At 43.6% G+C, this 22,758-nt stretch overlaps 1 protein-coding gene across 11 annotated transcripts in view; it reads right to left on the bottom strand.

Annotated features, from left to right (window-relative positions):
- Positions 1 to 22,758, bottom strand: part of LOC112252562 (protein-methionine sulfoxide oxidase mical3a-like) — a 124,594-nt gene that overhangs the window by 30,848 nt on the left and 70,988 nt on the right. For 4 of the 11 annotated variants that reach the window (XM_042323267.1, XM_042323268.1, XM_042323270.1 and 1 more), the window contains exons 11-28: positions 21,898 to 22,024; positions 18,532 to 18,628; positions 17,299 to 17,446; positions 14,260 to 14,462; positions 12,204 to 12,322; positions 11,914 to 11,985; positions 11,603 to 11,785; positions 9,893 to 10,003; positions 9,325 to 9,408; positions 7,561 to 7,656; positions 7,040 to 7,105; positions 6,484 to 6,594; positions 6,177 to 6,284; positions 5,522 to 5,632; positions 5,086 to 5,148; positions 3,328 to 3,435; positions 2,654 to 2,840; positions 1,193 to 1,287 (exon numbers count right to left, since the gene is read on the bottom strand). In XM_042323267.1, the coding sequence (XP_042179201.1) occupies positions 1,193 to 1,287; positions 2,654 to 2,840; positions 3,328 to 3,435; positions 5,086 to 5,148; positions 5,522 to 5,632; positions 6,177 to 6,284; positions 6,484 to 6,594; positions 7,040 to 7,105; positions 7,561 to 7,656; positions 9,325 to 9,408; positions 9,893 to 10,003; positions 11,603 to 11,785; positions 11,914 to 11,985; positions 12,204 to 12,322; positions 14,260 to 14,462; positions 17,299 to 17,446; positions 18,532 to 18,628; positions 21,898 to 22,024 (2,089 nt within the window). Of the gene's footprint in view, positions 1 to 1,192; positions 1,288 to 2,653; positions 2,841 to 3,327; positions 3,436 to 5,085; positions 5,149 to 5,521; positions 5,633 to 6,176; positions 6,319 to 6,483; positions 6,595 to 7,039; positions 7,106 to 7,560; positions 7,657 to 9,324; positions 9,409 to 9,892; positions 10,004 to 11,602; positions 11,786 to 11,913; positions 12,037 to 12,203; positions 12,323 to 14,259; positions 14,463 to 17,298; positions 17,447 to 18,531; positions 18,629 to 21,897; positions 22,025 to 22,758 lie in introns of those variants that run through there. The other 7 variants (XM_042323272.1, XM_042323277.1, XM_042323273.1 and 4 more) reach the window with 4 other exon arrangements.

The following is a 22,758-nucleotide window of genomic DNA, read 5'->3' as shown; positions in this document are numbered from 1 at the left end:
AAATACAAATTCCATCTTGACACCGTTGCCCTAAAACACACAAAAAAAAACGATAAATACCTTGGCCTAAACATCAGCGCCACACGTAACTTCCACAAAGCTGTGAACAATGAGAGACAAGGCAAGAAGGGCATTCTAATTCTGCAAAAAATATCCTCCGTTACAACGGAGCAGAATTAGGCCGATACCCGCTAATGATCAAAATCCAGAAAAGAGACATTAAATTTTACAACCACCTAAAAAGGAAGGGATTCCAGAAACCTTCCATAACAAAGCCATCACCTACAGAAATTAACCTGGAGAAGCAAGCTGGTCCTGGGGCTCTGTTCACAAACACACCCCACAGAGCCCCAGGACAGCAACACAATTAGACTCAACCAAATCATGAGAAAACAAAAAGATAATTCTTTCCAATGTGTCAAGTAATTAACAAAAAAAACAGGACAAACTAGAATGCTATTTGGCCCTAAACAGAGAGTACACAGTGGCAGACTACCTGAACACTGTGACTGACCCAAACTTAAGGAAAGCTTTGACTATGTACAGACTCAGTGAGCATAGCCTTGCTATTCAGCCTATAAGCTCACTGCCCACAAAATTAGGTGGAAACTGAGCTGCACTTCCTAACCTCCTGCCAAATGTGTGACCATTTTAGAGACACATATTTCCCTCAGATTACACAGATCCACAAAGAATTTGAGAACAAACACAATTTTGATAAACTCCCTTATCTATAGGGGAAAATACCAGTGTGCCATCACAGCAGCAATATTTGTGACCTGCTGCCACAAGAAAAGGCCAACCAGTGAAGAACAAAAACCATTGTAAATACAACCCATATTTATGTTTATATATTTTCCCTTTTGTACTTTAACCATTTGCACATCGTTACAAGATTAAATGTACAAAATATGACATTTGTAATGTCTTTATTATTTTGGAACTTCTATGAGTGTAATGTTCACTGTTCATTTTTATTGTTTATTTCACTTTTGTATATTATCTACTTCACTTGCTTTGGCAATGTTAACATATGTTTCCCATGTCAATAAAGCCCCTTCAATTGAATTGAGGGAGAGAGAGAGGGTGAGAGAGAGAGAGGGTGAGAGAGAGAAAGGGTGTGAGAGAGTGAGAATGAGTGTGTGTGAGGATGTGTGTGTGTGTGTGGGGGGAGATGATGGGTCAGTAGTACCTTAGCATTGAGCAGAGCAGGGGTCGGTGCTGGCCTCTTCCTCTGAGCCTGACCAGACGAACGGTAACAGTAGTGGGGCTTGCAGTAAAACTTCCCTGTAGGAGAGGAGACAGAAACAGAGAAGTACTAAACCAGTGCAAAACAAACATACTGCAGACTGCATTAACCTCATCTGACTGTTGCATACTCTTCAGTACCGTGAAAGCCTGTGTGTGTGTGTGTGTGTGTGTGTGTGTGTGTGTGTGTGTGTGTGTGTGTGTGTGTGTGTGTGGGTGTGTGTGTGTGTGTGTGTGTGAGAGAGAGAGAGAGAATGCTGTACATAGAAAGACAACATTTTGTCCTCCCTCCCTCAGTTCCTACTGGGCATTCTGGAGTCTGCTTTACCAGTGGGATGACTGGGATCACAAACTAAAACTGGGAGAAACAGCCACTCTTGTCATTGCGAACAATTTGCTACTTGTTCAATGAGCACAAGAGAGGCCTTGTGACACTCAGAGAGAGAAAATGAATAAATCATGCAGCAGACACTGAGGACAATATGATGACTCTTACTGTGACCACAAGGACAAGGCTTGGCATAGCGCGTGTGTGCCTATGAGTCAACACTTTTTACAGTACCTTCATCATGTAACAGGTGCCTTTGAGTCTAAATTGACCGTATTGTGTGTCAGAAATGTCTGTGCCCTGTTTGAATTTAGTCAAAACAAAGTGATTGTGTCATTCAGCGGGATGTTTCGGTGAACATATCAACAGTGTATGCAAGCTATATCTATTCACATGTGCACTCAGTGTACAAAACATTAGCAACACCTTCCTAATATTGAATTGCACCCCCCTTTGCCCTCAGAACAGCCTCAATTCACCGGGGCATGGAATCTACAAAGGTGACGAAAGCGTTCCACAAGGATGCTGGCCCATGTTGACTCCAATGCTCCCCACAGTTGTGTCAAGTTGGCTGAATGTCCTTTGGGTGGTGGACCATTCATGATACACATAGGAAACTGTTGAGCGTGAACAACCCAACAGTGTTGCAGTTCTTGACACACTCAAACCGGTGCACCTGGCACCTACTAAAATACCCCGTTCAAAGGCAGTTCAATCTTTTGTCTTGCCCATTCAGCCCCTGAATGGCGCACACATACAATCCATGTCTCAAATTGTCTCGAGGCTTAAAAAACCTTCTTTAACCCGTCTCCTCCCCTTCATCTACACTGATTGAAGTGGATTTAACAAGTGACATCAATAAGGGATCATAGCTTCCACCTGGATTCACCTAATCTACCATGGAAAGAGCATGTTTCCTTAATGTTTTGTACACTCCCAGAACTGTTTGTATGACGTTACCAACTCCTACAGTCATTCAATGGGAAGACAGCACAAACATATCTGTACTGAGCGAAAAGCACACTACACATTGTAACCACAACAGGTGGCTTTAAAGTAGGGTCTTCCTCCACGTACCGTCCTCCACATCGAAGGCGTAGGACGAAAGTCGTAGTGTGGTGCCGCAGTAGTCACACTTGAAGCAGCTGCGGTGGAAGAACTTGCCCTCGGCACTCAGCCGCTCCATCACGTACACACGCTTCCGGCAGAAGAAGCACACGTCACTGCCCCCGATGTTCTGGGGGAACTCCTTCCTCAGGGAACTCTGTAAGGGTGAGAGGACGAGAGGAGACAGTATTAGGGGCTGGGGAGAGGTAAAGAGAGATGAGGAGAGTGGGAGGCCATTTTCCTGAAGCCCCCGGCTTCACAACTAAGTGGGAAAAATCTAACTGGTAGAGAGTTAGGGGATATGGGATCAAATGTTCCATTGATATCAAACCATTCACAACCTAGTAGATTATGGCTGTGAATTAGCCACTGACATTTTATTTATTTATTTATTTTTAACACCAGGCAAAAGATTTTCAGAAACACCTGAGATTATAGCCACCACAAAAGGCCACAACGCTTAAGTGGGGTCAAATGTTTCACACACACACACACACACACAATTACAATCCGTCTCTAGAACTAGAAGGAAGTCCTAGTTACACTCATCATCACCAAACACCACATTTACGTTCTCTAGCTGGAGTCACTTCACTCTTGGGTCTACAACATGCCTAGTGTCCTACGATGCCATTGGCTCTTACCAACTCCCTTTTGTCAAGTAAGGGCTTAGGTTCCTCTTGAGGCTGAAGCTGATTGGCTATCTGCTCAGCCAATAAGCTCACTTCCCCTGTGTACATCTTTAAATAGCTCTATCGAAGGCAGAGAGAGAGAGAAAGAAAGGACAGTAGGATGAGAAAGATAAAGAGAGAGGAAAAAGAAAGACATGCCAAGACAAAGGGATACTTCGGGATTAGTGCAATGACTGGAAGTCTATGGTATCTCCTAGCAATGTAGACGATACCATAGACTTCCAGTCATTATGCTAAGGCTAGTTAGCAATTGCGCTAGTGCTAGTTCACAACTTCCTTCAAACTGCATGCCAAGACATACAAATGGTATCCACGAGTTCATCTGACTCTGGGGAAGGAGATAAAAGGGCCTCATTGCGAACATCCCGAAGTATCCCTTTACGGATGAGAGAAAAGACATGCAAAGGAATGTGAGCAAAACCAAATGGCAGAGTAGAAGGAGTTGTATGAGGAAGAGGGGTAAACTATGATGGGAGGTGAGGTAGTACACTATGTAAGGCACTAAAGGACAAAAATATTCAACTGATCGTGAGAGGGAAACTAGGCCATGTTCGGTTGATCGGCCCACCAGCCCCACCCAATGAACTGCTTCGAATGAGTGTTTTCAACAGAAGAGAAATACGTGCAAACCAACTGCATACAACTCTTGAACCCGCACAAAGAAAGCCATTACCAACACCGCGCCACATGCAGTGTCCGACAGAAAGCCTATTTGATTTGAACCAATAAAACACATGTGATGTGTACACACCATTACTTTAATGAGGAGCCAAAGCTGTTGACTGGCTCTGTTAGGCTGAGTATGATCCTGGACTTTGACTGTGGCTATATGCGCTTATACCCATATACACAGGCACACACACACACACACACACACACACACACACACACACACACACACACACAGTCAGATTTATGGTGTTAATGTTTCCTGCGCTACCCTTTGGCTAATAAAACAAGAAAGATAGTTGGTCACCGTGGACACAGGAAGTTAGGATCAACTGTGCACATTCAAAAGAGCAGAGATTCACTGTAATATCTCAAATGCGCTTCAGCTGTAACCCTAAAATGGCCCGGATTAGATCAACAAAGATCCCAAAATAACATTTATCCTGCAGAGAGACAGAATTGAGGTCAGTTAGCACAGCGTAAGCCATAGAAAAGAGATTGAAATATTTTAAAGTATGGCTGATTTACCGTAAATATACCATGGTGTATTATAGTGGCACATCTCTGGGGCGTGATTACACCAGCCCAGTTGGAACAGAACAGGGCTTATAAACATGAGGATCAAATTAAACTGTATTGAGGCCAAAACATCAGGCAAGGACTCCCCTAAGCACAGAGACCACAAAACTGAAATGCAATGCAGGCCACACCTAAGGGACTACTTACAGCAATCTATTGGAACATAAATCAATCGTATGGCTATGACTACAGTACACTCTCTTCCACATTTCAGTGTCATCACACTTTTCACCACAGCAATCTAAGTAGTATCTTTGACTAAAACGGCAGGATGCGTTTTTACATCCATACATCATATGAACCATTCCTGTATGCAGTGTGAACTTGCTTGTTAGGACACACATTGGAGATCAGTTCAATTACATATCACAGGCCAGGCAGTGAGTTATTTGGCCCGTCTTCAAGAGCCAGTGAGTGTTAGGGTGATTTCAACTGTCAATCTTCCCAGAAGGGAGGGGCTACCGGTCTCAGAGTTTCAGGGGAGGAGAGGGGGCTCTCTGGGTTCTGGCTGTGGGACAGGTTCCCCTTTTGTATACAGAAATGCAAGTTTTTTTTCCGTGTATTCCAGGGGGAAAAAGAGGGAAGAGAAAGGGCAGTTATTGCAGGATGACTTGGTTAGAGAAAAGACAAATGAGGAAAGATGTAAAAGAAGCTGATATGAAAATCCCTCATATTCCAATTCTACAGAACAGTAATGACCGATACTGAGCAAATAGTATGACTAATCAAAACCTAAGTGTTTTTTATTGATCAGTTTATCGCTCCATCTGACATTCGTGATAAATTGTAAAGTGACTAAAGAGGTCAGAGACTAGGCCGGTTCCTTGGTAGTCGTAAAGTCCTTGACTTGGAATTTGGACTCGGGGCTATCGAGCGGTGGTGGCGTACAGTATATCACCTGTGGATTTGCCAGCTTGCCTTGAAACTGCGAGGCTCGCTGCTCAGCCCTCTCCTGTACACTAAAGGCACGTCGTGACAGTTGGTCATCAGAGCGCAGCGGTTCCATCTCCTGCAGAATAAGTCATTATTCGTTTACAAAAGAATAGCATAGAAATGGAAAGGCAGAGTTTAGACATGGAATGGCATTTTTAGTGCTGTTCTACAAAACAGCCCGTGCTCCACACAAGACCCTGACGTTATTTTGCTTTTATTTAACCAGGAAAGATCGTCGAGGTTTGCGTTAGTGGTTGAAGTGATTTTTACGTGACAGGTTTGCCTGACCTATGCATACTAACAAGGATGTCACGAATGCTGCACCTTCACATCCCTTATCAACCATTTTTCATTGATCTCCATTTGCCATGCAGTAGAAACACAGGGGCAAATTCAGCCTCGGTCAACTTATGAGGTTAGCAGTCAGAGAAATGTTACAATGCAGCGGTCCTTAATGGCAGTAGATCTATCTTAGAGATGAGTGCTGTATAATTCTAATCGAGCCAATCTATGGAAATCAGTGTAACGGTGGTCGTGTTTCCAGGAAGCAGAGGTGTGTTAGTGCCAGCTCCACACTGCAGGTCTTTAGTCTCCAGGCACCTGTCCAAGAGCTTCAGTACCTGTCCAAGAGCTTCAGGGGGGGAGAAGAGGCTTTGTGTGTTCTGGCTGAGGGTTCTGGCTGACAGGTGCCACTGTTCTACTAAGAAACACGAGGGCTTTTTCTTAAGCTCCAGGGCAAAGGGAGAGGACAGAGAAATGGGACTGTTAAGAGAAGGCAACAGGAATGAGAATGATCAGAATGATGAAGTGTACTGGAGTAAACCAACACTAAAGACACAAACTATTCACAAATGCAATACATCTAGTAGGCCTATCACTTACAGATAACGGATTCACTGATTCTAGACAGCACGGTTTGGTATTCACCTTTAGTTTCTCAGGTTTACCCTTAAACTTAGCGACTAGCCACGCAGACCTCTCCTGGATGCTAGGGATGTGAATAGGCTCTGGTTCCTCAAGCTGCACGGATTCCAATTTCTGCAGAGCAAACCAAGGTAAGCCTTGTGTGTGTTTACAGTCTGTTTTCCCCAAAACTCGATGACACTGGTTTGATGCAGTTAGCTGGTATGGTTGGCCTAGAACCCTATGAAAGGCTATTAAATATGAGACCATTAACGACAAAAAGGGCAGACATATTATGTATTCATACTGTATATGAGTTAGCATGGAAGCACTGCTATGGTACAAGAAAACAAACAACAACCGTGCCCAAATGAAACTAGCCCTGAAATGGCACAAGTCATCACCTGCTTAACCCTTTGATTGTTGTTCGTGCCAACCATTATAGTCTGCTCACAATAATTCCTTCCGTTCTCCCCCACACAATCCGTAGAGACATCCAGTCACACACACTCTGTCTGGGTTGTTCGTTCCCCAATGGTTAGTATTGATTACAGCAGGCCCATGCAACCATGGTTGTTACCCGGTGAGCTTGAGGTGTCTGGACCTGTGTGGTCCCTTCCTCCTCCAAACCTTCTCTATCACAGTGCTTAAGGACACACACACAGACACACACACACACACACACACACACACACACACACACACACACACACACACACACTGAGAGCTAAGACCATATTTCTCCGATCTAGGCCTTCATAAGCAAACCACAGCATGCTATATACAGTATCAGATCTTCCACTGCAGAAAGTATGGCAACAAGGCCCCAATCTACACACTGGTCAGCCACAACATAAGCAAACCCTCTTAAAGTTAACAAAAAGCAACCCACTGACGGGAAGAATGTAAACTAAGACTAGATAGTTTATTTTAGTTAGATTGGAAGTTGTCTAAGAGGAAGGGGAGGAAGAGTCAAGCTTTCTACTTTGACAGCACATTTGGAGAACTTATACAAAGGTAAGACCTGAGAGGAAAGGTATTGGATCGACAAGGAAGAGGACAGGGGAGTATGTCTGGTCTGGTAGGGCACAGACTGGTCACCTGTGAGTGAAGAGAGAGCGAGGAGGTGGAGGAAAGCAGAATGGTTTTCTTAGGGCAGCTCCGTGAGCCCGAACACCACTCTGTACCGCTTCTTGGCTTGAGTGAGGAGAGGAGGACAGGCCGTCACTTGCTGGTGTCACCGAAGTCCACCATTTAACACGCACATTCAAATCGATACCATTCAAGGTATCATATTACCTCATCTGAATTCACTTTTGAACACACACATTTACATTTTAATATCAATTTAACTCGTGATTCACATCCACTAGGCTAAAACAATCATCTGCTACAGGGCTACCCTCACCCACACACTCATTCACATTACTACCAGAGGCATTCTACTACACTAAACACTCACGCAAACACTGTTGAACGACACACCAGAACACACACAGTGCACAAAGACCACCCACTGGATGTATGTGGAAAATGATGGCGAATAAACCACATTTCCCAACTCTAGTTAGAATACAGTTAGCAAGCATGAGAGCAAGCATTTTTTTCCCCTTCAACAGCCACAAAAACCTTGTGGATGAATGGGGGAAAAGAGGGTTGAGGGAAAAAAAATATTATAATAATATATATATTTTTAAATCGCATGAGGAGGAAAGCATGAAATACTGTGGAGAGTGAGAGTATACTTATGCGAGTCTAAAGAGCTACTAAAACAGGAGTACTAACCACTGAAAATGAGTGTGTGAGATGGAAATGTGGTATTGGAAGGTTCTCACTGTCCACTCAGTCTAAATGTTAAAGGTAAACTTAGCTAAAGTACTTTGCCACGAGCAGCACCGCAGATATTGAGATGAACGAGATGCAAGATATCATACACGTATTCCTATAGAAAACTACCGATGGCGTATGAAGCCGGAAGTATTTGAATTTGAAGCGCCATATTGCTGAATGGGGCTGAATGGCACAACAACAACAAAAAAAACGCTAAGGATCATGATGAAAGTGGCCCTAACTAGCAAAGGATCATGGTCGATGTCGTTTTCATCCTGCCTGAGAGACACGTACAAAGAGTGTGAATGAACCTCCTCGTAGCCTGCCGGCCTTTGATTGGTCTGTGTCTGTACGTGGTCCTGTGTGACGGCAAATGTAGTAGTCAGAATGGATCAGTATTTAATTAAATATCTCAATTTATAGCAAGCTTTTAAATAATTCACTGTGGGGATCGAACTTGATCACAATAAAACACATTTTAGAGCCCAAAACAGCAGTCAAAAAAGGGGCACCAAAACACCAGAGAAGTTGAGCCTCGCACTTCAACACTCTTAGTTGTTGTGGAAACTGTTCCACTATGCTGTTTACTTTCTGCATCTACATCATAATCGCTGAGTCTACCTTTAATGGCTTAATGGTGTGTTAACTAATATTTCCACAAAAAAAATCTATATTTTTTTTAATTGCAGACTATATCCAGCAAATTAACTGAGGATTAGTTTTCAAGGGTCAATCAAGCACAGCTCTGAACTAGCCATGTGTCTCAAACTATTAGACTCTGCATCTATCATTTAAAAATAACTACACAGAAACGACAAAGAAGCTACAATGATTAGCTAACTAAGCTACATCTTTGATTATTAGCACAATTAAGCTAACTGAGCTCATCTAAAGTGAAAGCATGTCTGTCTATGAAGGCATGAGATGCTAGGCTAGCTAGTAGCTAGCACTGATAGCATGGTTAGCTGGTAAGCTGGAGAGGGGAAATGGCCTACTAGGCATGGACTACTACAGCGTCAGCCAGGCCAGCAGTACCTGCTCCCCTCTGATAGGTAGGATCTGACACTTGACCGTCTCCTTATAGCAGAAGCTGAGCTGCTCCTGCTGCTGGGTGCGTTTCTGAGACAATACGGAGGGAGTCCGAGAGGGGAGAGGGAGAAGGATAATCCACACGAGACAAGAGAAAACAGGGGAGAGAAAGAGATCGGGACAGGGGAGATGGAGAAGAAGATGGAGAGGGACAATCCACACGGGACAAAAGAAAACACGACCGTCACGTCACACACCATCTGGGCCGAAAAGTCAATGGACGGCACCCACGCACAGCTGCTTATTCTGGCAATACACACAAAACTATCAGATCCAGAAGTTTTAGAACACATACTCTGACCTTTTCTTGTTGTTGTCATTAACAAAATCGAAACTACTGGTTTCACCACTCCAAAGTCTACAGAAAACAAGACATGCTATGTCTATGATCAATAACAGTTAGTAAGCTACAATCTGGACACAAAGCTATACAACTGTCAAACACAGCAGAGGCAAGGTTGCTTAGGGGTTAGACTAGGGTCTAGGGGAGGGAGGTGAGGCGTCCACTCTTTACCTGTCTCCATGCAGGGACCGGAGCTAGGCGGACAGGCTCCCTGGGGGGGCCCAGGGAGGCAGGGGGAGGGGGCAGCGCCAGGACGACACCCAAACTGGGCAGAGAATCCCCCTTTGACCAGTGGAAGATGAGTGGAAGATGAGTGACAGCCAAAATGGTCAATAACAGACCAGGACACGGTGAGCAATATCCCCATGAGTCACAGTCATGATCCATGGTGGGAGGAGAGGAGATGTTGGAAGAGAGGAAAAATAGAGAGAGGGAAGTGAATCACGAGGAGACATGCTGGTTGGAAAAAAATGTAACTGGGAGAAAAAGACTCAAAAGGAAATGGAGTTTGTCATAAGAATAGCATGCTGCCTGTGTGTAACGTAATATGACTACAACATGACATGCATGATTATTGTACCAGCTGGACCCATCTTAGGCTTATAATTGACTACAGAATTAAGAACTGTAATATGGACACTGTGGCAAATACATTATCAGTATTTCATGCAAAGAGCAGAAGGGTCAAAGATGGGGTGAAAAAGTGAAGCCCACTGGTTGGAAACACACACACACACACACACACACACACACACACACACACACACAGGCTCATCTTTCAGCCATTCTGGTGGAACAGACACAATTCAATTCAACACAGCAGCAGCAGAATACAATGTGATATTACCACCAGTGGGACTCATTGTAAGTAGGGCTTAGCTCCTATTAAACAACATGTACATCGTCTTTCGATGGGCCATTTGTAGCTGGTTATTATACCATTAGGAAAGATGACAACTAAAGACTGGTGAATCAATCATATTTTACATTGTACAAATATGTGACCAAAAGAGAGATCTTTCAAACGTTCGGCACAAAGCTTGTTCACTCGGCACACCACTTGACCTGGGCCATGCTATTCACTTCTAACGTTTCATCTATTCAATTTACATGAACCAAGTGGTCCTCAGTATCAGCGATCTTAGCAGTTGTAGCGATTGCAAAACGCACAGCCCAAGCAGGCATTGTGGAATGGCAACACTCTGGAATGCTGCCTGTGTCTTTCTATGTCAACAATAGTGGCTTGTGTTCCACTAACCCACATAGCCTTCCCACAGCTCCAGGCCAGCAGTGTGGGCCTCTCAGGGTGACTGACCCAGGATCAGGTCTTAGACTGGCTCTGTAAACCCCATTCACGACCTAGTCCTGGAGGAGCAAGCCAGTCAGCACAATCAGCACTTCTGTTACCAAGGAACTATATCCTGCCAGGCCTGGGACACGTTAATATTAGCATTCTGGGCCCCGTATTCACAAAGCGTCTCTCATAGTAGGAGTGCTGATCCATCTTTATATCAGAATTATTCATGACCTAAAAAAGGGAAAACTGATCCTAGATCAGCACTCCTACCCTGAGAAGCCTTCTTTATACAGGCCCTGGTGTTCAACACAATAATACAGTTGTACAGTGCTCCTACACACTCGACATCACGAGACTATTAGTCATGTTAGACGCCGTGAGATGAAATAGATCTGCATATTTACTATTTGACAAACACAACACTGTGTGCAAACAGAGCCGTCACCATGTGATCTACCATCCAGGAAGGCCAGATCCCAAGCAACAGTTCTCATGTTTAAAACAGTTCACTGTCGTCTCTTCCCACATCCAGGCAAGCAAGACTACCCCTTACACCCACCAGACACATAGGAGTCTCTCCATACCTGTCTTTTGAGGCCCTTGGATTCGGCGGGGGCGTTCTCCTCAAACTTGGCGAGAAGCTGGGTGGCCATGGACTTGACTTTGTTGTGGTTCCCTAGAGCTGCTGACTCTTCCTTCATCTTCCTTTCTGTCAGAGCAGTACTGTTAGATGGCCTGTCGTCACGGTTACCCCTCAAAACCTCTTCCTGTTACAAACACATGGACAGGAAGAGACCAGTCGGAGAATAAAGTTTACGTGACAGTTTCTCTCAGTTTGCAAAGCTCCGAAGTGGAGTTCAGCGTCTGAGTTTGAACCCTTGAAAGTGTTACCCACGTCTTCAGAGTGGTCAGCCTGGCTGGTCTTCCTCCTCTTCCCCACACCATCCACCTCCTTCTCCTTTTTGTCCTGTCCATCACATGATGTCACTGGTTATTTCAGGCAGACACCTACTGATTCCTACATTAGCATTAAAACGTGACAGAAACACAGTAATCCGTGTTAAAGGGAATGAGACTGCTGACATTGATGTAATGGGCTATGAGTCCTGGCCACTGTGCTTTTCCTACTGCTGATGTAAAAAGGGCTTTATGAAATCCATTTGATTGATTGATTTGAGTCCTGACCTTGGGGTTACGCTTCCGTGAGATAGCGATGCTCTGGCCCAGCTTGCTGAGGAAGGAGATGGGGGACTTTGTACTGTTGATCAACGCAGCCTTCTCCTCAGGGCTCATGTTCTGGTCCCCTGAAAATGTAACAGACAGAGAATGTAAGGCCGTACACCAGGGTCACATTCAATAGGGCACACTAATTTAAACAAGTATTTCTCATTGGACAAGTTCAGGTAGGACACTCCCCAGTACAGTCTGTTTGGTGCCGAATGAACATCGAATCAAAGTCTTCTTTTTTGTCACATACTTCGTAGACAACGGGTGTAGATTAACAGTAAAATGCTTACTTAGGTGCTCTTTTCCAACAATGCAGAGTTAAAACATTATAACAACATATACAAATAGTTATCAAATAAAATAACATGGCTATATATAGGTAGCAGAAAATATGTATGCATGTTACGTTTACATTTACGTCATTTAGCAGACGCTCTTATCCAGAGCGACTTACAGTAGTGAGTGCAGACATATTTTCAGATTTTTTCAAACTGCTCAACCAACTGAGCCACACAGGACCTGTGCGTGTGTGTGTGTTGGGGTGTCAGTGTAAGTATGTGAGTGTGGGGGTAGAGTCCAGTGTGGCTTGGGGTAGAAGCTGTTCAGGGTCCTGTTGGTTCCAGAGTTAGAGAATTTGTACTGCTAGCCGTGAGGTATGGGGCTGTGCTCTGCCCTCTGTTTCCTGATCAGCTCCTTTGTCTTACTGACGTTGAGGGAGAGGTTGTTGTCCTGGCACCACACTGCCAGGTCTCTGACCTCCTCCGTAATACACTGTATCACTGTCGTTGGTGATCAGGCCTACCACTGTCGCGTCATCAGCAAACTTTAGGATGGTGTTGGGGTCGTGCACGGCCACACAGTCGTGGGTGAACAGGGTGTACAGGAGGGGACTAAGCACGCACCTCTGAGGGGACCCCGTGTTGTGGGTCAGCATGGCAGATGTGTTGTTGCCTATCCTTACCACCTGGGGGCGGCCTGTCAGGAAGTCCAGGATCCAGTTGCAGAGGGAGGTGTTTAGTCCCAGGGTCCTTAGCTTAGTGATGAGCTTCAAGGACACTATGGTGTTGAATGTTGCACTGTAGTAAATGAACAGCATTCTCACGTTCCTTTTGTCTAAGTAGGAGAGGGCAGTGTGGAGTGCTATAGAGATTGCGTCATCTGTGGATCTTTTGGGGCGGTATGTGAATTGGAGTGGGTCCAGGGTGTCTGGGATGATGGAGTTCATGTGTGTCAGGACCAGACTTTCAAAGAATTTCATCATCGCAGTGCTAGCTGTGCCACTAGAGATTCTGGGTTCGAGTCCAGGTTCTGTCGCAGCCGGCCGCGCCCGGGAGACCCATGGGGCGGCACACAATTGGCACAGCGTCGTCCGGGTTAGGGGAGGGTTCAGCCAGCAGGGATGTCCTTGTCCCATCGCGCACTAGCGACTCCTGTGGCAGGCCGGGCGCAATGCACACTGCCACGGTCGCCAGGTGTACGGTGTTTCCTCCAACACATTGGTGCGGCTGGCTTCCGGGTTAAGCGGGCATTGTGTCAAGAAGCAGTGCGGCCTGGTTGGGTTGAGTTTGGGGGACGCGCGGCTCTCGACCTTTGCCTCTCCTGAGTCCGTAGAGGACAAGGCTGTAACTACCAATTGGATACTACATAATTGGGGAGAAAAAAAGGGAGGTAAAAGTTTTTTTAAATAATTTTAAAAAATAGCATTTTATGGATACAGATGTGAGTGCTACGGGGGCGATAGTCATTTAGGCAGGTTACCTTGGCATTCTTGGGCACAGGGACTATGGTGGTCTGCTTGAAACATGTAAGTATTACAGACTGGGTCAGGGAGAGGTTTAAAATGTCAGTGAAGACACTTGCCAGCTGTTCAGCGCATGCTCCGAGTATGCTTCCTGGAAATCCCGACTTGTGAATGTTAAACTGTTTAAAGGTCTTACTCACGTCGGCTATAACATTTCATTCAACCTGCACCCCAAAAAACGAAGTTACAAAACCAGCCAAATACAGTACTTACCTCCGGCCCCAGGGGGCACTGTGTCCTTGAACATCTCGTAGAACTGGCTGAGGTACATGACCATGGAGAGCTTGTCAGGCTCCGCCACCTGGGACATCTCCTTGCCAGTCATGCAAGGTGAGATGCCAAACTCCCTCTCGGCCACGTCAAAGCCCAGCTGATTGTTCTTCTGCTGGTCCCGCTCATCCAGGGAGTCAAAGTCACTGTGGGGCAGAGAGAGTCAGGAAAATACCTGGAGTCAAAATGGGAGTCAACACAACCATCAGCACTGTGAATGTAAACATCACTTGACTTTCCCCAATAAACATGACAAACATACGAAGCAGTGGATGCTGTGGTTGTATAATCTTTATACACTGAGTGTACAAAACGTTATGAACACCTGCTCTTTCCATGATATAGACTGACCAGGTGAATACAGATTAACACTATGATCCTTTATTGATGTCACTTGTTAAATCCACTTCAAATCAGTGTAGATGAAGGGGAGGAGACAAGTTAAAGAAGGATTTCTAATAAGCCTTGAGACATGTGCCATTCAGAGGCTGAATGTACAAGACACAAGTTAAGAGCCTTTGAACGGGGTGTGGTACAAATCAGCTGATGTACGAAGGGCTATATAAATACATTTGATTTGGATTTGATTTGGTAGTAGGTGCCAGGGCCGCACCGGTTTGTGTCAAGAACTGCAACGCTGCTGGGTTTTTCACCTTCAACAGTTTCCCCTGTGTATCAAGAATGGTCCACCACCCAAAGGACATCCAGATGACTCGACAGCATCCTTGTGGAACGCTTTTGACATCTTGTAGTCCATGCCCCGACAAATGAAGGCTGTTCTGAGGGCGGGGGTATTAGTAATAATTAAGAATGTCCTTACTGTTTTGAACATCTTCAATTGACATCCACTAATGATGTGGATGTCAAAGGTTGTGGGTGATAGCATTGCATATGAAAAGAAAAAAAAACATTTAGTATACTTGAAACATCTGTATACAACCTCACCTCTATCTATATAACCAATTTAAAACCATTAGCATGTTACCCCCCTTCTTTGTATGTTTAGTGCTGCAGCATTAGTGATGGGAAGTGGGAACCAATCAGAGTTGTATGGGAGTGATTGTGAGAGCATATTTCCCCATCCATGTAGCCCCCGATCATCCTCCCACCATCATCTGGACTATGAAAGCCAGCAGAGGAGAACAACCGCGTGGTAAGGTCAGTCAGAAGACAAATGGGTTATAATGCTAATTGCTGTGGAGCCAGGAGAGGGTAACAACCCCATCTCACCCCTCGTTAGGCAATGTGTCAGTCTCTGCTGTGTGTGTGTGTGTGTGTGTGTGCACATATACACCCTTTTCCCTGACTCATCAGGCAGTTTGACTGTGAGCTGTCACGTCATTTAGTATGATATACAGACTGAACCAAGGCCTGGACTGCCAAAGCCAGGAGATAAATAACACATGCTACTAACAAACAACGTCGTAAACACAGCAGATAGGACATTCCAGTCCAAGGACCATGACAGTTTTAACCCTTTCCCGCCATCCTGTATATATCTGTTGAAATTGGCAGATTAAGTCATTGGTAAATCGCCTAAATTGGAACGCAGTGGCTGTACAGTAAAATGCTATACATGACATCAGAGCTCAGGTTCTCCGTTTAACAGTGCTGTGTGGGTTTTGACTGACAGCCATTATAAACTTGAGCACAGCGCGCGACAAAGAGATGCCCCCATCCCTCCCGCCAATTTTGCACATTTGTCGTCTGAGTGAGGGAAATGCTGTAAATCGAGAGGAGTTGATGTGCTCTCAAAGATGAGACATTGAGGATTATAATAAATACAGGCGAAATAAGTTCAGAAATACAACATCCAGATTAGAGGTCGACCGATTATGATTTTTCAACGCCGATACCGATTATTGCCGGACCAAAGGGGCCGATACCGATTAATCGGCTGGTTTTGTGTTTTTTTGTAATAATGACAATTACAACAATACTGAATGAACACTTATTTTAACTTAATATAATACATCAATTTAGCCTCAAGTAAATAAGGAAACATGTTCAATTTGGTTTAAATAATGTAAAAACAAAGTGTTAGAGAAGAAAGTAAAAGTGCAATATGTGCTATGTAAGAAAGCTAACGTTTCAGTTCCTTGCTCAGAACATGAGAACATATGAAAGCTGGTGGTTCCTTTTAACAGTCTTCATTATTCCCAGGTAAGAAGTTTTAGGTTGTAGTTATTATAGGAATTAGGACTATTTCCCTCTATACCATTTGTATTTCATTAACCTTTGACTATTGGATGTTCTTATAGGCACTTTAGTATTGCCAGTGTAACAGTATAGCTTCCATCCCTCTAGTTAGCACGCGCTAGCCATTTCACTTCGGTTACACCAGCCTCATCTCGGGAGTTGATAGGCTTGAAGTCATAAACAGCGCAATGCTTGACGCAAAACGAAGAGCTGCTGGCAAAACGCACGAAAGTGCTGTTTGAATTGATCTTTACGCGCCTGCTTCTGCCTACCACCGCTCAGTCAGATACTTGTATGCTCAGTCAGATTATATGCAATGCAGGACACGCTAGGTAATATCTAGTAATATCATCAACCATGTGTAGTTAACTAGTGATTATGATTGATTGTTTTTTATAAGATAAGTTTAATGCTAGCTAGCAACTTAACTTGGTTTACTGTATTCGCGTAACAGGCTCCTTGTGGAGTGCAACGAGAGAGAGGCAGGTCGTTATTGCGTTGGACTAGTTAACTGTGATGTTGCAAGATTGGATCCCCCGAGCTGACAAGGTGAAAATCTGTCGTTCTGACAATGACCAAGGCAGTTAACCCACCATTCCTAGGCCGTCATTGAAAATAAGAATGTGTTCTTAACTGACATGCCTAGTTAAATACATTTTTTTTTTATTTTTATTTTTTTAATACCGATTTCAGATTGTTATGAAAACTTGAAATCGGCCCTAATTAATCGGCCATTCCGATTAATCGGTCGACCTTTAATCCAGATGTGTATATGTGACTCACATGAGGTCAGGTCTGTAGCGGTGGATGAGGGCACACAGGGCCATGCCACTCTTCCAGGACATGGTGAGATCAGTCACACTGACTTTTCTGTAGCCCTCAGTCTGCCTCTGACACCAGCTTAGCAGCTTGCTGGAGCGAGCTATGGATTCTGCGAGGGGAAGAGCAGAGGATTTTTAGACCACTTTTGGTTATTGGAGATCATTGTCATACATGCAGTGCATTGGGAATGTTTTCAGGCCCCACGACTTTTCCCACATTTTGTTACATTACAGCCTTATTCTAAAATGGATACAATCAAATACATTCCTTGTCAATCTACACACAATACTGCATACTGACAAAGCAAAAACGGGTTTTTAGAAATTTTTTAAAATTAAAATGATTAAAAATTAAAAAACAGAAATACCTCATTTACACAAGTATTCAGACCCTTTGCTTTGATGCACCCTGTTTCCATTGATCATCCTTGAGATGTTTCTACAACTTCATTGGAGTCCAGCTGTGGTAAATTCAATTGATTGAACATGATTTGGAAAGTAACATACCCGTCTATATAAAGTCCCACAGTTGACAGTGCATGTCAGAGCAAAAACCAAGCCATGAGGTTGAAGGAATTGTCTGTAGAGCGCCCAGGCAGGATTGTGTCAATGCACAGATCTGGGGAAGGGTACCAAACAATGTCTGCAGCATTGAAGGTCCCCAAAAACACAGTGGCCTCCATTATAAAAGGAAGAAGTTTGGAACCACCAAGACTCTTCCTAGAGTTGGCCGCCCGGACAAACTGAGCAATCGAGGGAGAAGGGCCTTGGTCAGGGAGGTGACAAGAACCCGATGGTCACTCTGACACTCTCCTCAGTAAAAGGCACATGAAAGCCTGCTTGGAGTTTGTCAAAAGGCACCTAAAGACTCTCAGACCATGAGAAACAAGAATCTCTGGTCTGATGAAACCAAAATTGAACTCTTTGGCCTGAATGCCAAGCGTCACATCTGGAGGAAACCTGACACCATCCCTACAGTGAAGCATGGTGGTGGCAGCATCATGCTGTGGGGATGTTTTTCAGCGGCAGGAACTGGGAGACTGGTCAGGATCGGGGGAAAGATGAATGAAGCAAAGTACAGAGATCCTTGATTAAAACCTGCTCCAGAGCATTCAGGACCTCAGACTGGGGTTCACCTTCCAACAGGACAACATGGACACATGAATACAAGAACATTCATGCAAACACTACTCACCATTTCGGGTGAGCTTGGGTGTTGACGAGTTGACTACATTCTCCATTTCGATAAGCATTTCCCTACTTGAATCCCCTGTGTCTATGAGGTGTCGTACCTGAAAACAGTGGGGGAAGGGGCAACATACCATTAGGATTTCACATTGGAAGATGTCCTTAGGTCAAAGCTAGGGCCAGGGTTTTTTACCAGGTCACATATCTGAGCCGGGAAAAAAACTCTGGTTCTTAGTTACAACCTAGGCTGGAGTATCCCTGGTCAGGTCAGGTGGTCAAGATAAACTCCTGGCCCACCTCAAATGGGATATCATGCACAGAAAGGTATGGGTACTTCAGTACTAGAGGTTGACCGATTAATCGGCATGGCCAATTTCATATTTTCATAACAATCGGAAATCCGCCTTTTTGGACGCCGATTATGGCCGATTACATTGCAATCCACGAGGAAACTGCGTGGCAGGCTGACCACCAGTTACGCGAGTGCAGCGTCAAAAGGAACTTGTGGCTGAAAAGATCCATGGTAAGTTGCAAGCTAGCATTATACTTATCTTACAAAAAACAATCAATCTTCACATAATCACTAGTTAACTACACATGGTTGATGATATTACTAGGTTAACTAGCTTGTCCTACGTTGCATATAATCAATACAGTGCCTGTTAATTTATCATCGAATCACAGCCTATATCAACTTCACCAAAAGGGTGATGATTTAACAAAAGCACATTGCAGAAAAAAGCACAATCGTTGCACAAATGTACCCAACCATAAACATCAATGTCATTCTTAAAATCAATTTTAGTTCAAAGAAATGAATGTTAGCAGGCAATATTAACTATGGAAAATGTGTAACTTCTCTTGCGTTTAGTGCAAGCAGAGTCAGGGTATATGCAACCGTTTGGACCGCCTGGCTCGTTGCCAACTGTGAACTAATTTTCCAGAATTCTACATAATTATGACATAACATTGAAGGTTGTGCAAGGCAACAGCAATATTTAGACTTAGGGTTGCCACCTGTTCGATAAAATACAGAACGGTTCCGTATTTCACGGAAAGAATAAACGTTTTATTTTCGAAATTATAGTTTCCGGATTTGACCATATTAATGACCAAAGGCTCGTACTTCTGTGTTTATTATATTATAATGAAGTTATGACTTGACATTTGATAGAGCAGTCTGAGCGGTGGTAGGCAGCAGCAGTCTCGTAAGCATTCATTCAAACAGCACTTTCCTGCGTTTGCCGTTTGCTTGAAGTACAGCGCTGTTTATGACTTCAAGCCCATCAACTCCCAAGATTAGGCTGGCAATATTAAAGTGCCTATAAGAACATCTAATAGTCAATAGACGCGTCAATATTTTATTGGGAATATTGAAGAACTGGAATATTGAATCACCAGCTTTCATATGTTCTCATGTTCTGAGCAAGGAACTTAAATGTTAGCTTTCTTACATGGCACATATTGCACTTCTACTTTCTTCTCCAACACTTTGTTTTTGCAGTATTTAAACCACATTGAACATGTTTCATTATTTATTTGAGACTAAATAGATCTGATGTAATATATTAAGTTCAAATAAAAGTGTTAATTGTTCATTCAGTATTGTTGTAATTGTCATTATTACAAATACAGTTGAAGTCAAAAGTTTACATACATTGGAGTCATTAAAACTCATTTTTCAACCACTCCACAATTTTTTGTTAACAAACTATAGTTTTGGCAAGTCGTTAAGGAGAGCTACTTTGTGCATGACACAAGTGATTTCTCCAACAATTGTTTACAGACAGATTATTTCACTTATAATTCACTGTATCACAATTCCAGTGGGTCAAAAGTTTACATACACTAAGTTGACTGTGCCTTTAAACAGCTTGGAAAATTCAAGAAAATTATGTCATGGCTTTAGAAGCTTCTGATAGGCTGATTGACATCATTTGAGTCAATTGGAGGTGTACCTGTGGATGTATTTCAAGGCCTTCCTTCAAACTCAGTGCCTCTTTGCTTGACATCATGGGGAAGTCGAAAGAAATCAGCCAATACCTCAGAAAGAAAATGTAGACCTCCACAAGTCTGGTTCAACCTTGGGAGTAATTTCCAAACGCCTGAAGATAATACGTCCATCTGTACAAACAATAGTACGCAAGTATAAACACCATGGGACCACGCAGCCATCATACCGCTCAGGAAGGAGACACCTTCTGTCTCCTAGAAATGAATGTACTTTGGTGCGAAAAGTGCAAATCAATCCCAGAACAACAGCAAAGGACCTTTGGAAGTTGCTGGAGGAAACAGGTACAAAAGTATCTATATCCACAGTAAAACGAGGCCTATATCGACATAACCTGAAAGTCCTCTCAGTAAGGAAGAAGCCACTGCTCCAAAACCACCATAAAAAAGCCAGACTACGGTTTGCAACTGCACATGGGGATAAAGATAGTACTTTTTGGAGAAATGTCCTCTGGTCTGATGAAACAAATATAGAACTGTTTGGCCATAATGTCCATCATTATGTTTGAAGGAAAAAGGGGGAATCTTGCAAGCCGAAGAACAGCATCCCAACCGTAAAGCGCAGGGGTGGCAGCATCATGTTGTGGGGGTGCATTGCTGCAGGAGGGACTGGTGCACTTCACAAAATAGAAGGCATCATGAGAAAGGGAAATGAAATGGATATATTGAAGCAACATCTCAAGACATCAGTCAGGAAGTTAAAGCTTGGTCACAAATGGGTATTCCAAATGGACAATGACCCCAAGCCTAATTCCAAAGTTGTGGCAAAATGGCTTAATGACAACAAAGTCAAGGTACAGGAGTGGCCATCACAAAGCCCTTACCTCGATTATATAGACAATTTGTGGGCAGAACTGAAAAAGCGCGTGCGAGCAAGGAGGTCTAAAAACCTGACTCTGTTACACCAGCTCTGTCATGAGGAATGGGCCAAAATTCACCCAACTTATTGTGGGACGCTTGTGGAAGGCTACCTGAAACGTTTGACCCAAGTTAAACAATTTAAAGGCAATGCTACCAAATACTAATTGAGTGTATGTAAACTTCTGACCCACTGGGAATGTGATGAAAGAAATAAAAGCTGAAATAAATCACTCTACTATTATTCTGACATTCCATTTTCTTGTGAAAAAAAAGTTGTGATCCTAACAGACCTAATTTTTACTAGGATTAAATGTCAGGAATTGTGAAACTGAGTTTAAATTTATTTGGCTAAGGTGTATGTAAACTTCAGACTTCAACTGCATATAAAAATTGGCCAAGTAATCGGTATCGGCGTTGAAAAATCATAATCGGTCAACCTCTATTCAGTACATCATGCTCCAATCATAGTCATACAGTCATATGTTCTCAGTGTATACCCTACCTGGTTGGGCCTGAGGAAGTGGAGGCTAATATTAGGGTAGCGCGTGGTGGGGTCCACACTGTAGTGACTGAAATTCTTATTGATGTTCTCTGGCGTTGTCTGAGGCAGCAAGCGATATATGCTCTCCCTAAAAAAAGAAAAAAAGGGGAAACCATGATAATTGAATTATAGAAAAGGCACATGGGAGAAGAACAGACAATTCAACACATTCCATTCAGAGCTCTAAAAGCTCTTATTCTATTAGTAGTACATTAATAGGGGAGGGGCTGACAGTGGAGCCTAATGCAGACGCTTTTCCTGGTAGAGCACTCAGAGATAACGGAGTGTGTGTATATATATATATATATACAGTGCCTTGCGAAAGTATTCGGCCCCCTTGAACTTTGCGACCTTTTGCCACATTTCAGGCTTCAAACATAAAGATATAAAACTGTATTTTTTTGTGAAGAATCAACAACAAGTGGGACACAATCATGAAGTGGAACGACATTTATTGGATATTTCAAACTTTTTTAACAAATCAAAAACTGAAAAATTGGGCGTGCAAAATTATTATTATATGTCTGTGATTTAATTTAGAATTCAAGGCACACTTAACCAGCATGGCTACGACAGCAATACACCATCCTATCTGTTTTGCGCTTAGTGGGAATATAGTTTTTTTCCCAACAGGACAATGACCCAACACACCTCCAGGCTGTGTAAGGGCTATTTGACCAAGAAGGAGAGTGATGGAGTGCTGCATCAGATGACCTGGCCTCCACAATCACCTGACCTCAACCCAATTGAGATGAGTTAGACCGCAGTGAAGGAAAAGCAGCCAACAAGTGCTCAGCATATGTGGGAACTCCTTCAGACTGA

The sequence above is a fragment of the Oncorhynchus tshawytscha genome, linkage group LG06, assembly GCF_018296145.1.
Source record: "Oncorhynchus tshawytscha isolate Ot180627B linkage group LG06, Otsh_v2.0, whole genome shotgun sequence".
NCBI lineage: Eukaryota > Metazoa > Chordata > Actinopteri > Salmoniformes > Salmonidae > Oncorhynchus > Oncorhynchus tshawytscha.
Note: the sequence above shows the minus strand (reverse complement) of the source record. Positions and strands in the feature narration are given on the sequence as shown.